Source organism: Montipora foliosa, chromosome 14, assembly GCF_036669935.1.
Source record: "Montipora foliosa isolate CH-2021 chromosome 14, ASM3666993v2, whole genome shotgun sequence".
In the NCBI taxonomy this organism is placed as follows: domain Eukaryota; kingdom Metazoa; phylum Cnidaria; class Anthozoa; order Scleractinia; family Acroporidae; genus Montipora; species Montipora foliosa.
Genome location: NC_090882.1, coordinates 16091621 through 16110351, shown reverse-complemented (window position 1 = coordinate 16110351; position 18731 = coordinate 16091621). Strand labels below are relative to the sequence as shown.

General features: G+C 38.8%; 1 protein-coding gene and 1 long non-coding RNA gene across 2 annotated transcripts in view; one reads left to right on the top strand and one right to left on the bottom strand.

Moving 5' to 3' along the window:
* Nucleotides 1-18731, top strand: part of LOC137985032 (nesprin-1-like) — a 98855-nt gene that overhangs the window by 2188 nt on the left and 77936 nt on the right. The window contains exons 4-12 of the mRNA XM_068832455.1: nucleotides 83-160; nucleotides 620-712; nucleotides 1701-1789; nucleotides 1906-1983; nucleotides 2231-2346; nucleotides 2955-3748; nucleotides 13344-13511; nucleotides 16360-16677; nucleotides 17588-17869. Of these exons, the coding sequence (XP_068688556.1) occupies nucleotides 83-160; nucleotides 620-712; nucleotides 1701-1789; nucleotides 1906-1983; nucleotides 2231-2346; nucleotides 2955-3748; nucleotides 13344-13511; nucleotides 16360-16677; nucleotides 17588-17869 (2016 nt within the window). The remainder of the gene's footprint in view (nucleotides 1-82; nucleotides 161-619; nucleotides 713-1700; nucleotides 1790-1905; nucleotides 1984-2230; nucleotides 2347-2954; nucleotides 3749-13343; nucleotides 13512-16359; nucleotides 16678-17587; nucleotides 17870-18731) is intronic.
* LOC137985047 (uncharacterized) lies at nucleotides 72-9232 on the bottom strand. Its single transcript, XR_011119226.1, has 3 exons — nucleotides 9183-9232; nucleotides 710-830; nucleotides 72-149 (listed from the first exon to the last, which is right to left on the bottom strand). It is a non-coding gene; the product is annotated as an uncharacterized lncRNA (long non-coding RNA).

Sequence of the window (18731 nt, the reverse complement as noted above, 5' to 3'; positions counted from 1 at the left end):
TCCAAAATCCACTAAAAGGTTTTGAAAGTAAAAATTTCAGGAGATACTTACATGTACATCTTGACATTTCTGTTCCATTTAGACTTCTGAGAAAGGGAACAAGCGACCCCATCACCTTGCAAATGTTGGAGCTGCTTTGAAATTCTTAACTGGAAGGAATGTTAGTGAAATATTTTTGTTTAGAAATTTTAAATTTAGTATTTTTACGAATTCAGCTAGTGATAGCAATAAACAATTTGAGTAAACAATGTTGAGTCAATACTGCATCTAGTAAGTGAACTTCAACATTGACAGCCAACTCTGAGAAAGACGGTTTACCCAAAGCTTGGCAAATCCTGGCAGTCCATGTAATCAAAAGCCTCCAGGCTACTTGTACAAGAAAGACAGAAACCACAGTTTCAAAGTGATTATACTGTGAAAAGTGGGTGGGGGGCAGGGAGGAGGGTGAGAGTGAGTGAAAAGAAACCTTAAGAATCCACAAGAATGCTCATTCTTTCTGCTACAAATGTCAGCTCCTATGCACAAGAAATCAGGATGCAGTATCTAGTAGTAACTAGTAGTACATTTTAAAATGGGAGGCTTAGTCACTTTGGCTTTTAAATCTTAACTTCTCACACAGGTAAAGCTTGTGAATGTTCATAGAGAGTCTGTTGTTGATGGAAATGAAACGATCATTCTTGGATTGACCTGGGCTATCATTCACCATTACCAGGTATAGTTAATACACTTCGTATAACGTGTTAGCACCCATCTGGCCTCAGACTTGTCATTTTCCTCAGTGCACTGCATTATGAGGTATTCATATTTGGTTGATTGTGGGTACTTGTTATCTGTAATCAAAACAAAAAAGAATGCTTTTGGTTGGGGGACATTTTGTGCCATAAATACCAGTTCAAACAAATCAAATATCCCCTGCTAAGAATGGTGACCTCTCTGGAAATATGTCTTCAGAGGATCCACCAAAATCTTTGCTTGGAAGAGTAGAGATCTTAAGGATTGTTCAGTTTTTTTTTTCTTTTAATTATTTTTTAACATATTTATATACATACCTACATTTACACAAACGAGTAAGTTATGGTCAAAGAAGCAGACAACTCCAACAACAACAAAATAGCCGGTTGACATAATTTACACAGAGCAATCAACAATAATTACTCCGTCAAAATTTTCATTAGCGGTTCAGTTTTTTTTGCAAAGTTCCCTTTGTTGTTCTTGAAGCTGCACTCAAGATTTGTTGCATACTGAGAGTCATCACTCCTTGGTTGTTAAGAGGCAAACCATGCATTCTTTTTAATCAGGTGAAAGGTCTTTATGCGAACAAGGGGAAGGCAAGAACCAAGAAATATCTTTTAGAGGATCCACCAAAATCTTTGCTTGGAAGAGTAGAGATCTTAAGGATTGTTCAGTTTTTTTTTTCTTTTAATTATTTTTTAACATATTTATATACATACCTACATTTACACAAACGAGTAAGTTATGGTCAAAGAAGCAGACAACTCCAACAACAACAAAATAGCCGGTTGACATAATTTACACAGAGCAATCAACAATAATTACTCCGTCAAAATTTTCATTAGCGGTTCAGTTTTTTTTGCAAAGTTCCCTTTGTTGTTCTTGAAGCTGCACTCAAGATTTGTTGCATACTGAGAGTCATCACTCCTTGGTTGTTAAGAGGCAAACCATGCATTCTTTTTAATCAGGTGAAAGGTCTTTATGCGAACAAGGGGAAGGCAAGAACCAAGAAATATCTTTTAGAATGGTGTCGCAAAGCTGCTGAGAAGGCCACAGGGTAAATTGATTTCTTTTGTACCAAAAAGACACATTGTGTGGACCTCCTTGTGTTTGTGTACTTTTGAAACTGTGTTGGACTATTCTATAAAAAGAACTTTTATTTTCTTTCCTCAGAACAAGTGAGAATCTGAAAGACTTTAGCTCCAGCTGGAAGAATGGTCAAGCGTTTTTACAGATAATTCATGCATTCAGGTGCGTGAATTAAGAGAAAAAAAAACTGGTTATTTAAGAAGGTTGCACTTTTGGTAACCTCATGAGCTGCATACAATGTAGTCTCCATGTGTGCAGAAGGCATGGAAATCTTAAAGTTGTCCTCCAGTTCTTGCCAGCCAATTACAGTCAATGAAAGTGCTATAAGAATGCATACTCCACGATGCCCACAGAAATCAGTAACTTCATGAAAAGTTTATTGTATTTATAACATTTTCTTTTTTTGCAGACCTGATTTGGTGGATCTCAGCATAACAGAGTCACGTGATAACGTGGGAAATCTAAAAGAAGCCTTTGACCTGGCCGAGAAACATCTTAATGTGCCAAGACTTTTGGAACCAGAAGGCTAGTGTACAACGCATCAATAATGATTATTATAATACTTAGTGGCATTATTCTAAGTACTCTGGTTAAACTTGTTTAATTTGCTTTGGGTTTTTCCTTGGCTTTTTTGTGTTACATGGAAAGGCAGCTGATTTTGTAATCAATGCCTGCTGCTTTTTGGGTCCTGTTAAACAACATAATACTTTCATCTGGAGTTTTTAGAAACAATTCTTCTGTTTTTTTAATATATGCATAGCCATTTCCCAGTGGCAATTTCACTCTAAGAATATTAATAACACAAACCACTGTAAAAGTTTCTTTCTCATGGGCGGTAAACATTTTCGCAGGTAAAACGTGACAATTGTAACAGTATTGTACGACAACTATCTGGCACGATAGTTTTATAATTGGACCAATAGGTAATTTGGATAGAAATTGTTTTAACACATTCTTGATATGACTTTATTTGGCTAAATTTTGAATGTCTAAAACAATAATTTACCAAATGAAAGAACGGTATATTAATTTTTTAAGAAGTCTCATTTCGTAAGAATTTTTCAGCAGAACAGTAGCTTTTTGCAAGGCTTGCTCTGTCAAATAAAATGCTTTGTTCCACGTTTACTTTACAGACGTCGATGTGGAAAAACCTGACGAGAGATCGATTATTACTTACTTGGCAACACTGTATGACAAATTAGAGGTGGATTTAAAGAAAAAATCTTCGAAAAGACCCGCTTCACCCACTAAAACCACCTCCAAGAAATCACTTAGTCCGGAACCTGGGGACCAGTCTGGACTAAAGAAGACCTCCTCAAAAACAAACCTTTCAGGGAAGGGAGGAGAAGGTAAGGCAAGAAGCAGCTCATCCACCACCCCAGCGAAACAGTTGAGGAGTGCCAGTTCTTCACCTTCCTCACCGAGAAAACAAAAAGGAGAGTCTGGAAGGAGTACCTCGCCTTTAAAAGCTAAAGACCAGAGAACACCTTCACCTTCTCCTCCTTCAGGAAATGCAAAGTTCAAAGGCAGTCAGAGCAAGCTATCGGGGACACCAACTGTTAGTCCCAGTTCTTCACTATCGGAAGATTCCATGGAAATTTCATCATCAGAGTCAAATCTGGCAGCTCCAAAAAGGCGCGACTCTCGATCCACCAGTCCCACGCCAAAGTCTAGCGCTCCAAAGAAGCCACGAATGAGCTCTGGTAAAACAGCGCTGTCTTCGGACCATTCAGACAGACTGAAAGGCAAGAGATCGTCCCTTTATGCAGATAGCAAAAAGTTTGGCTTACCTAGTTACCATAGCGATTCAAGTAATAGGAAGAGAGGAAGTTTTTCCGGCTCTCTTACTTCATTACGTAAGCTAAGCTCAGCGTCATCAACGCCCATGGATGTGGAGTCATCTTCCAGTGAATTAGAGGATTCCCAGGTAATTACCTTGTCAAAGTTGCATTTTTTGCAGTTGCATTTGCGATGAATAACAAAATACTGTTGAGGAATGAACTGTATTGGGAGAATTTATGCGGTGTGAAAAACAAATGATCCTGTCGTTCCCCATCCTCACTAAATAAAAATTTCAAGCCTGTTCGTTTTGCATGCGTATATAGTAGTTGTCCTGATAGCTACCCCTCCTCCCCACAGTATTTTTTATTACCTTCTACTGGAAAAAAGGTAAACATCACGCATTCTTCATAAAAATAGCTTTAAAGGAGAACTATAGGTTAGTCTAACGTTTTTGTTAAAGGAGCATAAAAATTGACCAACTTTAGACTTTAGATTTGCGCAACGCTGCATGTACATCCTTGATGTCGGTGTTCAAATGATTTATCCCCCCCCTCGTGGCTGTTTCCACGTTACCCTTAAGCTTGTTGAAATATTCGAATACTTATAAATATTTATACTTCAAAATAATATTCCTTGTAACTGTTCTTAATATATGGTTTAAAGTTTGGAAAGTTAGGAGAGACTGATGGCAAAGCATCTAATATCAACAAGATCAGTATGATATTGAGGTCGCTAAATATGTAGTGAGGTACCTTATCTTCTTGAAAGCACTTCAGATTTTATCATGAACTTTTCAGGTTTGAGTGGATGTTTTTTAATCTTCCTTGTATGCACATTAAGCCTTGAATTGTTCTCATCAAGGACCCTTGTACCGCAAACACCTTTCAACTTATCGCGGGACTAGGTATATATGTATGTTCACGTTTAATCGATGATGCGAAAGATTCGGAAGTAATAGCTAGAGCCATCTTGACAACATTTGATGTGGATCGACATTGTTATTCCTGATGGATTACCAATTTAAACTATCTCTATTTTAAAGCTGGACTCTGCTGGACGTCTTGTCTCCCAGTTTTAAGTTATAAGAACATCCTTATTTGGCTATAATCCAATGATTGAACAATTTAAAAGATGTACCGTTTTGACTATCTTTGCGTCGTCAACAGGACCGAGAAAGGGAAGACCTACACTAGGCCAAGTGGTGGTGTCTTTTTAAGGGTATTGAGAAATTTTGTGGAACAATGCTTATAATTTCAAATTTGTTAGGTTCGACCAAGTGTTCGGGAGTGATAATAGCGGTAGACCCTACCGTCAAGCTTCAATCAATAATGACAATTCATCACATGATATGTTTTCAGGTTATGACTACGTTGTAAAATACTGTTAGAAAACCAAAGCGAGGCAGTGTGAACTGTCAAAAAGTGAAGCTAGAGGTTAAAACTTGAAATACACCGCAGCGAACAAAAACCGTTACCGGCCGTGTGTACCAACTCGACAACGATTCCGCCTACTCTTGCAATCACAGTATCTGATTGAGGAAATCTGAAATACCGAGATGCCTGAATTCTCGTGCTTCGACGAGGAAAACAAAACTGCGAACGAAAGGCGTTACAGAGGAGATCAATTGGAAAAAATTCGTTTCAGCTTTAACGGGTTTGAGTGCGAGAAAAGGGTTGACTGACTTCTTGTGCCTTAAAACTTATATAAGCAAACAAAAACCATTTACAGTGAACCAATTTGGAAAAAAATGACACTTACGTTTGTTACGTAGCTGAGGTAGAGTAACTGAACCATCGAGATGACTGACCGCTTGCGCTCTGAAGAAGAAAATCAAGCTGAACTATATCTGGCGAGAACTGCTTTTGAAGCTTTCTAATACTTGCAAGCGGTGTATGAATTAAATCTAGTGAGTCATGTAACACATTCCACACACACATACAAAATTCCTTCAAAAAACAAAAAATGGTGCTAATTAAAAGGTGTTCAGGAATGGATGCTACCTGAACACAACGGTGTACCGAAAACCAACTGACACCGGACTGTTGTTACATTATCACAGCCACGTTGACGCGAGATATAAACGGTCACTGATAAATACCATGCTTAACCGTGCGTTTAAGCTCTCGTCTACATGGAAGGCCTTTCACGAGGAATGTGAACGCCTCAAAGAGATCTTTTCCCGTCTGTGTTATCCTGAAGATCATGTGCAGTCCACCATCCGCCTTTTCGTTGATTCAAAAGTTTCCGAGGAATCACGCACCCACGTTGATGAGAAGCGTGGGGACCCAATCAGAGTCGTGTCGCCCTTCAAGGACCAAAAATCTGCGAACGCCGTACGGAGACAACTTGCCGACCTAAGCCGTAAGATCAGTGCGGATATTACCCCTGTCTACACGAGCAAAAAGATCAAAGAAGAGATCCGGGTCCGTGAAGAGAAGCCACCCCTTGTAAGCCAACAGTGCGTTGTGTACCAATTCAAGTGTGACCTGTGCGACGCAGGTTATGTCGGATATACCTGCCGGCACCTTCACCAGCGCATTGAAGAGCACAAAGGGGCAACCATCGGCGACCATCTGAGAGAGAAACATGCATTGGAACCTAACAACATCGCAAAGAGTTTTAGAATCCTGAGAAAGTGCCAGAACAAGTTTGATTGTCTTGTTTTTGAAATGTTTTTTATAAAAGAACTGAAACCATCGCTAAACAAACAGTGTGACTCTATCCGCGCCAAATTATTTGTTTAGAATAGTTCTTGTAATTAATTATTTTTTGTCTATTGTTTTTCTCTGGCTACCGTTCATTACTCCATAAATTTTTAGCACTTTTTACACTTTTGTACATATTTTTATCACATTTCGGCGTTCGCCGCATTTTTATCTAGTTTTTACATATTTATGCTAATTCTTAAAACTTTTATTCTCACTTGAAAATGACCTCCGAGGGGGCGAAACGTCGTGACTTTTTATCGTTTTTATTACAAAAGTTAAGATTTTAGCAGTAACAATCTCTGCACTATATACAAAATAGCCCACTTTGGATATATTAAAATTCAGTTCTAAACAAAAGACATCATCTCGAGGCTCTGGGGAATAAACTCATACAAATCCTTATATTTATTCCCCAGAGCCTCGAGATGATGCCTTTTGTTTAGGACTGAATTTTAATATATCGAAAGTGGTCTATTGACACCAACGTGCTTTGATTGTAGAATTTCGTATTTTAATAGACCATATTCGTATTCTCAGTATTGGACCGGAACTAGCTTGCAATGGAGGCTAATGCGGGGGAATTTATTAAAAAGTATTTGCATTTGAAAAGATTCCCCCGCATTAGCCTCCATTGCAGTCCAATACCGAGAATACGAATATGGTCTATTCCTTCAAGTGTTGAACTCAAATTGTGATATTTCCACATTTATATTGCATTCAACGAAATCATTTGATTCTGATTGGACGAGAGAAGTACAATTTTATTTCAAATTGCACTGCGTAGAGCTTTAGTGAAGTTACTATGGCAACTATTCCCGGCCTACTCACAAGGTCGCGCGAGAAAATAGAAACGACAATGGCGGATAAGAGTTTTCCTATTGTTATAAAACGAGCAAATGGTAACTATGACAATACAAACGAGTACTCAAACTTGCATAAAAGTTTAAATGCAAAATCTAGAGGGAAGAGAGAGAGAATTCGAGAGAATTTAGTCGACTGAGTGCAACACAAACAAAAAAATAGGCACGCATTGCGTACCTGTGGTAGAGCTGTAACACAGCGCTTTATTCCAAATTGTCAACTGAGCTGCGTTTTGTCTTCCAGGAGATTTGAGTTGTCTTTGCGTAATATGCAACTCTAATAGTACACGATATTGTTTTGGTACCGTATATCATTATAGTGCCATAGTAGATGTCTTAGGTAAATAGAAAAATTGAAGAAAATAAAAGGGAATCGAGAAACATTGGCTTCGAGGCTGACATGTTGATCATTTTCAAATTCCCTTACAACTTCTTTTTCACCACAAGTTTAAGCTTGCGCTCTGAGCGTCCGACAGCTTTCTAATGCCTTCTAATACAAAAGGTCACTGAAGTTAACCGCTGTCCGGTGGTTTTAGTATCTGGATGGGAGACATCAAAAATTTACCACTTTGTGCCCGAAACACAGGACCCAAAATTCAATTTTAACTTTCAAAAATGCGAACTAAGCAAGGTACAGATTTTGTTAGCCTGCTTTATGCAAAACATAGTGATGCAAAAGTAAATAAATATTGATGCACAGTTTTTAGGCAGAGCAGAGGGAAGTTTTTAGGATAAAGTGTTTTGCCATCAGCAACACAATTTGCGACATGAAAACAACCGCGAATATAAAAAGTTACCATCAGCGAAAAACATTTTGGGAGATTTTTGCTACGTTTAGTTCTTCTATTGCACTTTTGGCTGCACAAGTAAATCGCAAAATCGAAAGCGACATCGAATTCAGCGGACGCCGTGATCAAGTTACCTTGCGTGTTTACTCGCGAATCAGAGCATACATCTGTGTCAAACCGGGTTTTTGCATTTGTTCGTTTGGTGTTTTTTTTTCTTTCAAGTGTTATAAAGTTTTGACAAGAATTGTGGGAATTCAACACAAAGATCACAATCGCCCAACTCTTGATCGAGGTTGACCATTGTTTCTGCAAAATCAAAAATTTACTCCCCTGGACGAGTCTATTTATCACCAGGTAATTCCATCGTTTTGGAAGTAGCAGCTACTTAATTATTCATCAGTGTCACAAATGCCTGCCGATTTTGGGGCTCATTTTGTTAAAACTCAAGCACGCTTCCAACAGACCTGTTTATTTTAGTAATTTATGCACGCGCTGCGGGCCTATTGGGACCACGGATACCCTCCCACTCTTACGCTCTTTCTTACACTCTTACAACCGGGTGACATGTGTTAGTGCACTACCACAAAAATGGTACGATACATACATACATACTTAATTGACCGCTCCCCATAGGGGCTTTTCAGGGCCAATGAAACACAATCAACGAAACGACAGAACACAACAACAACTGTTAAGAATCCCAACTGGCCGGAGGCAAACCAGTTGGCTATTTACAAGTGCAGCAGCTGGGAAGTTGAACCAGGGACTACCAGGAACAAATTCAACGAGTGGTCAGAGCGGGTCTTGAACCCGGGATCTCCGGATCTCAAGGCAAGCAACCACTGGGCCACACTGCCTCACAACGATCTTCATTGTTATTAATTAAATACTCGTGCTGCTTTGGAAAAACCTCGGATTTTTTGCGAAAGATCACTCGTACCTGTTAATTCAGAATTGTATTTGAGATCATGCGATTTTGAACTCTAATTGCGTCGATATCTCTTATATTTTCTCCTCTATTTCACCTTTTAAAACGGAACAAGAGTCAACGCTCTTATCACCTCATTTTAATGAAAGGCGGCCATTTTGTTACGACTTTGTGTTTTGACTTTTAGTGTGTCTTTTTGCACTTTCAACACGGTAGCACCGAATTCTTTCGGGATTTGCGTTTCGCAAGTATCACCGAGCGAGAATGTGTTACTATCGGTGATTTATAACGTTACCTGTTATACCCGCACACCCGCGACACTTCACCGCGACCCCTCCATACGCGAACAGATGTTTTTGGTTGATATTTGAATATTCATATCTGACCTGCCGTTCAGGCAATACGTCTGTGTCGGCTGGAAATAATGATGACCGTAATGTTTGGTTTCGATTGCATTTTGAAAGGTTGGTCCTTATTAATCAGATAAGTAACTTGATTCTTCGATTCATAAATTGTTAACCTTTTTCTGTGATATTTTTACTGTTACAAGGAAGAATATATGGAAACTCACAGTTTAAGGTGAGAAAAAAGTAGATCAAAAGTGGAGTCCCTAAAATTCATTTGTAAAACAAAATTGTGTGAATTTTAAACTGTCATTGAGAATATAGGTTCTGTACTCGCCAAAAGTGAATTTCTATTTGCTTTGTAGCTTCAAGCTCCTTAGCAAAGTGCGAATACTTAGACTTATGCGTGTATTACGAGTTTATTTTCGCTACTCAGAATCTAAACGTAACGGAATGAAGTTCAACTGGACCTTATATTTTCGGTCAGTGAATTTAATTTCGTTAATTTTTTTAAAATTATGCTCTTTGAAGGTTTTTTTAAGTGATGTTCACAAAGAACTAATTGGGATTACCCTTTCATCTTCTTCACTATTTTTTAAATAGGTGACTGAACAAATATGCTCGAAAAATTTGAACGTTGATTTGACCACAATCGGCAGTTCGCTTCAATGAACCAAAATTATCGTTTTCATATCTTAAAACACTGATATTAGTTATTTTCCTGTGTTGCATAATGCAAATCTATGTGCCTATCTGAATTTTTGTTCTGTATAAGAGCAATTATAATTTTTTAAGTGCGAAATTGTTTTCATTTTCCATTGTAGACCATTATAAGGAGGAGGAGAAAGGATGAGCTAGAGATCATAGGTTTTAAATTGCAGGCAAACAAACGAAGGATAAATAATCTTTCGGCTCGCTTTCGTAGGGTATAGCGTTGTCCTGTCACGATGCATGTGTTTTTTGCAGTCTTTTTTCCCTGGGAATTTTCAATTTCATTTTTTAAAGACCTTTGTGTGGTCTTATAGGAGCAATATCCACTGCTTACGATTTTATGATCAAAATTGTCATTTGCCAGGTAGTGTCATTTTAATGAGGATAAAACTTCCACAAAAGCACATTAATATATAGTGTTTCTAGCCAAATTTGACCATTACATAGGAAGCAGCTTCTTACAGAGTGCAAGGAATATCTGGCCTCAGATCCCCCCTTCCCCCCAACATTGTTGATCTAAATTGTACATTACAAGTGAAACATTTCGAACACAAAACTGAAGAATTAGAAAACATTTCACCTTTTTTTGTTTAGGGAAGATTTGATGGAAGTTATATCAAGGCAAACGCTTCTTACCAGAATATTGTTTTTGTTAACGGGAATTTGGGGCTTATGTTGGGGATTAGTCAGTATTTTAATATGATGTACTGACATAATCCCCGACATTTATCGCTCGAAAAAGAACGCCCCTGCAATTCTTCAATTCTTTTTTTGTCGTTTATTCCACTGGGCGTAAAATCCCTGTGAAAGGCAATTGCATTTGTCCGTAAACGTGAGACAATTTATGTTGCGCAACGTTGTGGTGGACTCGATCGTAAGCTTTGCCGACAATTACCATTAATGTTACCAAGACAACGACTCTCTAATATTCACCATTCCTTAAATATTTGTGTCACTGATGCCCTCTTATCATAGCTTATCTTTAGATTTTTCTGATGGCCCAGAATTTTTCAGCCACAAAGGTCGCTTGCATGCAAAGCTATGTCAAGTATGCTTAATGAGAATTTTATTTATTTACGTTGTATTGCACCAGTCAGTGTTGTGTTTGCCCAAGTATTATCATGAGTGCTTTGCATTTATATTCCAAGGTCATCGATCAAGATCCTTTTAGTTTGGCTTAATTTCAAGAGGGCTGCATTTTTTTTAAGGTTGATGGGTTTTGGATCATAAGCGCGCAAAGCTTGTAAGATTGAGAACTCTAGAACATAAGGAAATTTATTAGAATACTTCCCAGGTTAATTTTGCCAGTGATCTCTATGACGGGCTTAACTGTAATTTTAAGTGATGTGTTTGTCAATTCTTATATTATAAACACAACCAATTCACGTTTTTGTTTCCAGTGGTTTTTTCTTTGTTTTTTTTGTCCTGCCATCGCGCTCTTTTTTTATGTCTATCAAATCCTTCCATTATATCAAGATAAACTGAAAAAAAAATGCATCGAATTAACCTCGTTTTCGAATTCCCGGTGATACTCTATTTTGGGAGGGCAGGTGGGTGTTAATAGGTGTCATTACAAACTGTCGGAGCTGAACTACTGAGACTTTGCGACTAAAGAATGTTTGAAATATGTTGCAAAATAGTGTGGATTCGCGTGCATGAGTGGGTACACCTCTATGGCTTTGAAACCAAAGAAACCAAAGCGATTTTACAGCCGACTGCGCGTCGTTTTTGCTTGTTTAAGCTCAAAGACGAATGTTCATAAAAGCTGCAAACACTTTGAGGAAGATATCGTTGATGAATACTTCATTAGAAGTGACTTCATGGTAAGCGCTGTGAGTTTGATTGAGGGCAAACTATTTCGAGTGCATTTTATCAAAGGAACGCATACGAGGTCATGCCTGAAAAAAACCTGTTCGCCATTGTTACAATGTTTATATGCCTTATTCTGATATAGAACTTATCCATCAATAATAACACGATCATGTTAACTTCTGGTTTTCTTAAAACACTTCAAAAGTACTTCCATTGTATTTCCATCGTGTCAGGGTGTTATCGTTTCAGTTTTTTCTTTGTTATTTTGAGCGATTTAATGAGCAAGGACCAGAAAGCGTAATAAATGCAGCTTGCGTGACCAAGCAACAGCATGTTACGCGAACATACAATGTCACGCGATGCTGCCAGGGCCTTACCTATTACTTTAATGCTGGAGTAACTGTTGATGTTACTAGATTCCCTGCCGAAAGCTTCTCATTCTCAAATAGAGAATTTTAAGTGTCAACATTCAAACTTATAAAACACTCGCAGATTAAGTATATTTACAATGTCGTGTAATACGACATCGTTCGGCTCAGTCCGGTAGTAAAAGGCAGTAAAATAATAAGTGGTGCAGATGGAGCACTCTATAACGGGGACTTTACGAGGGCATTGTAAAAAAACTTCCAAAAACTACTCAAATTACCCACTTTAATCGAGGGGGGAGGGGGGGGGGGAAGAACGGAGGAACTGTTCAAAATAAGTGAGCAAATCAAAATGCCGTTTTGTGCTTACGTTTTCAATAGGAAGTGCCATTTTTTTACTTCACTTTGCAAATCTGAAGGGAAAGGTATAGAATTGTGCGAAAATTCAAAATGTTCTTGCAGAGCCGTTGATTTTCTCATCATTGCCATTGTTTAGTCGCGTTCTTTTTGACGTTACCCTCGTAAATTCCCTCCCCCCCCCTTTGGGTGTAAATCTCGAGGTTGTGATTATTAGGGATCCTTACGCGACGACGACTTGAGTGAGAACAAGAACGTTAGCGGGAAATATATCTTAGCATTGTAATGATCGTTCTTCTGTTTTCCCGACTCGTCGCGCTTGTGAGTTTTGTACCAACTTCCCATTACTTTCAGCCGCAGAAAGGGCGGTAATGTACAGCGTAAAAACTGGCAACTTATCCGAGGGAGTTAGCATCGCTTTTACGTAAGACGGCAAACGGTTAACTGCAGGTTGCTGTTCGCTGCTCGTCATGACAGCATGGAAATTCTCTTATTCGAACTTCTCTATCGCTTTTCAGAGGTTGCTTGCTGTCTTTGGCCCACATGCAGGCAAAATACGAGCCAAAATCAAACAGGGTTCTTATATTTTTGACCTAACGCAAGTCTCAGTTTGACGTTTGCCGACACTAAATCCCTTTGTGGTCGTTCAATCACGTTCTCCAAAGAACGGTAACGTGCTCGGATTCTCGTTGTCTCATGTTTTGTGGAGCATCCGTTGCCGTTTCCGTTTCCGTGCTTTTTTTTTTTTTTGACACCCAATTAAGCGAGAAACTGATGTTGTGGTGTTAGGCTTACCTCAACCCTTAAACAATCACGTGAACTTCAAATTGTGAAAAGTGTGTCCTTCATTGTTCTTTATTTTGACAGGAGGAGGAGGAAGAAGAGCTTGAGGAAACAAGTGAAAATAGAGATGTATGGCAGGAATACCAGGCGATCCTTGATTGGTTAAATGAGGTGGACCAGCGGGCGTCTTTAATGGCGCAGCAATGGAACGAAGAAGACGATGAAGATGAAACCAAGAAGAAGAGAAAAGTGGTGAGGTTTTAGTTTCTGGTTGAAGTGACGTGCAGTTAGAACGGCAAACTATAGAATGTTACGTGAAACGTTTTACATAGATTTTAGCAAATATGATGACACGTTCCGTCGACTCCGCTACGTCCTTGAGGAAAATCACGACTACAGTTGCCTACTGGAGACGTTCACGATCCAAACAATGGCGATGTTTCTCGTGATGTCACCCATTGTTATTAATATGCAAACCAGAGCCTAATTGGCTGTTGAAACAATGATTTCTTTTGTTCCGTGGTTGGCGAATTTGAATATCAAAAGAAATGTGACGTCAATGTTTGTAAACAAGAAATATCGCTATACGTGACCAGTAAGTTACTATTTGGTGCTGGTGGTGTATCCAGACATCTTGGCTTGGTCAATGACCCATGTTCTCGCCCCCTTTCGCTAAATTACCGTCTCTCTGATTCGTTTGTAGACGTCTTGACGTTCCCACCTGCCCTTCGGCGATTTGTCCTAATTATTTCAATTTATCTTTGTCCCTCGGCCCTTTGACAGGGCAAAATACCTTTTGCTATAGCGTATTCTTAAGTGCAACCTCGGGTTGACGAAGTGGTAAGGTCACTGGAAAATATAATTCATTATATCGAGGTTCTTTCCATATATTTTCCTGCAAGTGCGGGGTTAAGAATTTCGTCCGTGATACTGAAGCTAACGGTATTAAGAGGTTCGCCAAATCGAGGTTCTACTGTAGCTGGGATAGCAAGGGCTTGTAAAAGATCTCGAAAATGTTTACCATCGCAAGTGTCTGCTTATGTGATGCATGGTGAAGCGAGCGACGCAAAGCAAACAATCGTCTACGTTAAAAAAGAGTTCTTTTCTTTTATTCAAGTCCTTTTCTATTAGGACTATTAACTGTAGGCTTCTCCTTCGCCTAGTTTAACTCTGTAAAATGTTAAACCCCACACACTGTTCGCAAGAAGTAGGACATGGAGTTCCCTTTGGGGTGGTCTGATAAATGCAGACTTTTATGGGCCCACAGTAATTGGTACTACTAGCTGTTGTGGTGGCGCCTTCCTACGCTGCGAGGCTAATAAACTTAACTATTTGCAAAGTTAACATTTCACGGTTGGCTAGTCATCAGAAGAAAGTAAAGTAGCTAAAAGGCATCTTAGCATATTCAACCAATTTGGTCGCTAGCGAATGTGAGCTTTGTCGTCGTTTCTCAAGAGTGTCAACTAAGTCATCCTTACTCTCAATTGGGCAAGCGTTACACTGTTATTGTTTACAAGACGTTTTTTTTATCGTACGTTTTGGGTCGTTTATTAACAGCTTTGCATTTTATTTTTGTCTTGTTCTTTTTGTCAGGACAATAGGTGTGTAATAAGCGGTATCCTAAGAAACAATGACAATTGATACCTTAACGAATTTGCATTGATAAAATCGCTTTCACGGCTTAATGGAATCACCGGCAAGTGCAAGCGAACATGACTAACGTCAGGTCAAAAAAGCCTCATTTAAGCTTGTTGCGTGCAGAATTGGAAGGAGGTAACACCTTCGTTGATATAATGGCGTACTTCTGTCTTCTTAGGTTTTGTACAGCTGTTGGTAACAGATTTCAACAAACTCTTCCGAGGGTAGAACAAATATTACCTCGAACAAATCAATAAGAATTTTTAATTCTCTACCTTTGAAGAATATTTTAACAGATACGTGCACGTAAATGTTCGCCTGGTTAACACTACGTGATAGAGATTTTCAGCCTTTGTATCTCCCCATTCCAATTTTTAAACATGTTGTACAGTAGGGCTAGTATTTTATGAAAGTCCGCTCCATGGCTCTTTGCTTCTGCCGAGTGGCGTACATCTCGTTGCCGATGAAACACATAACTCGCTCTGATTGACTTTGCCTCAAAAAGGTTAGATTGGGCCAGGTGCATAACTCTTTGTAACAGTCCTTATGGAAATCTTTGTAGTGTGGATTTTAATATTTAGAATAATGCAGAACAGACGACCACATCGCATTATGAAGACTAGCCTGGAGAAGACTTACTTTGGGCAAAAAGGAGCGAATAATCCTTTGATTTACTCTATGGCGCCATCTTGGACGAAGAAACTAAGAGAGCACTGGAGCGAGCTAAAAAATGGTTTAAGGGGAGAGAGGATGGCAGCCGCTAAGCGAAACTGAGTTCCTCAGAGACCACTTTCAATGAGCGTTAATCAAAAAATGCCTACTATGCAAGCTATACGAAGAACAGCAGTGTGGATACAAAACGTCCCACCTCATGAGACAAACGAACAATTCTCTTATTATTGTTGTTCTTCACCAAGATGACTGCGTACAACCTTTGTACGACATTAACATTTGCTTATTTATTCAACTTCGTCAGGAAAAAAAGGTCATTTGAACGAGTGATAATAACAATGTCCATGACTTTATTAACTACAATACAATCATTCCAAACGCATGGTATTGATGGTAATCTCAATGGCAGTATATTTATTTAACTTTGCCAAACAAATATTAAGATACGTGATTACAACATTTGCTTTGGTTTTGTTAATTATGACACAAAATGGTCAATTGAACCAAGGAGGGTGGAATATAGAAGTGGAATAAGAAGACGTTTAAACAGTTGGGAGGGGGTTTATCCTTTATTGAGTGTTCCATGGTATATCGCACCTGACGTGATCACATCTTGCATTCCCTGCCAACAAGATTTAAAGTCAATTACGAAATGTTGTATTTGGCACCGGCTGCATTGATCGTCTGTGGATATTAAGATTGGCCAAACTAATTACGTTGGTCTTGTTTCACGACTACCAGTTAAAAGCGCTAAGAAACGGTAATTTTTTGTTTTGTTTTTCTTCAACAGAAGCAGATTCAAATCTTCCGACAACAAATTCAAAGACGTGAATTCCACATTAATCGCGTTATCGAGACAAAATACCCGCAATATTCCTTGCCAGAAGACAAACTTCATGTTCTTGTCACTAAGTGGGAAATAGTCAAACATAAGGTCACGGTGCTGGAAGAGAAAATCTGGGAAGTAGGACGTCACGTGAGCAAAGATGGGAAGTTTGGGAACTTGTTGCTGTGGTTACATGAGGCCGAGTCTCTTCTCAACTATTATGAAACGGAAGAAAATTGGATTTGTGAAGTGCCTCCAAAGTTTCTTTTGAAGCAACACGAGGTTCGTTTCTACTTTTGACAAACGGGCATTTGCAGCAAACTGTTCACATGACTGATAATTGGTAAACATAAAAACTGGAGTGCTATGAATTGGGGAAGTGAAAAGATCATGTTTCACCTCGCCAGAAGGCAAATCAGTACTCATAGAAATACCACCTAAAGGTGGAGATTTTATAACGATTTGAAAATTAAAAAAATTCTTTGCTTTAGAGTTTGCTCTTTTGTTAAATTTGTCGTAACTGAGCACCCCAAAAAGAGCCGGTTAGGTGCCAATTTTTGCTTAACGTAGAACGCGTGAGCATGGAAATTTTCAGACTGGCGAATCCCAAAGAAGAACTTTTACCGCTGCTTGAAAAGTTAACGGTACAAGTATTTGTACAAAAGCCATTTAAGCGTTGGGAACAAACTGGTCACATGACTGATAATTGACCTCGAGGGGTCATGGGTTTGAATCCTGTTGGAGCCACCTGAAATTTTCAGGTGTCTATAAGATAGTCTGAAATTTCAGCCGTCTCCTCCCTAACCCTACTAATTCCAGCCGTCTCTTCCCTAACCCTAGTAGGGTTAGGGAGGAGACGGCTGAAATTTAAGACTATCTATAAGAGAACATTCCTTAAATTGTCCAAATATGTGCAATGATCACTTCTCCCTTTCGTCTTTAGCCCGCACTTCAACTATATACATTTTTTTCAACGCTGGCTCTTTTATCAACATTGTTCCCTCTTTAAATGTCACGAACCTTTCCTGTGTTGCTACAGTATTGCTTCATCACGTGATAGATATTTATCTATTATTTCTGGTATTTATAACTTAAGAATGCTCATCTGATCATAGTCATGTCAAGATGCGCACTAGAAATGAATAAATTATGATTAATTATTATTATATTACTTTTCTCATTACCAACTCAGACTTTCTTCAAGGATTTGGATGAACACTGTAAGGATCTCGATTCCATTGTCCAGTCAGGTGACAATGAAGATGTTGTGATGGACGCTTCCTTGTTTAAAGAACTCGACGATCGGATCAAAACAGTTCGAGAAAAGTCTTCTGATCGTCGGCTGAGGCTTGCCTATGAGAATTCCAGATCAAAAATCCTTTTGTTGTTGGAAGCTGGTCGGAAACAACTGATTAGTCAACCTGTCAAATTTACATCTTTGCCTCATGTGGAGAAGATTCTTAGAGAATATACGGTATGTTCACTTTTTTATTATCAAGACACTGATACCCTTCGCGATGTTTTCAACTTTTTAATATATGGTTTAATTTGATATATTCTATTTTGGTTGTTCACTCATTGATTTCTTTAATTCTCGTCAAACTTCAAAACACTAAAAGACGTCTTTGTATCAATGAAGGCCCAAAAAAAAAATGCTGTAGTTTTGTTGGCAATAACCATTAAAGTGCACTGAAGCTATTCTTTGTTGTTTGAAGCCAAGCATAAAGAGGATGGAAATGGATTGAAACTTTAAAAATAATAATAACCTTTATTTATAAAAGTATTCTTTCTTCTTCCGAAAGTCGCCAAAGGTCGCCAATTTGCTCTTTGGGCCGTAAATATATTTAATATCTTCTCAGTGCATTGTTAGGAATGTTGATTAGATGTTTATCCAGTTTTGACCAAAAACAGCCAATTTGGCAGGACTGTGCTCCTTTAAGGAACCGGCGTAGCTCAGGAGGTTATTGTGCGCTAGTTAACAATTAGACCCGTAGCTCGCAAGGACTACGGGTCAATAGCCCATGAGGCGAAGCCGATTGGGCTATTGACTCTGATATTAACTCTGATAATTTGGGAATGAAACGAAAGAAAGCGTCATGCTTTTCGCTACTCGAGGACTATTACTAATAGTCCTCTACTAGCGTAGCCAATCAAAATGCAGGATTTGCATTAGTCCACTAGTTGGGTGATACTAATAGGAGATAGAGATCTCCAGTTCGATTCCTGGTGACCTCAGTTTGTGTTTCGACTTTTCTCTGATCCGTGTGGCCGTATATTTCAATACCCATAAAACGGTGGACTAAGAAAGACAGGGAGGGGAGAGAGAGGGGTATAAA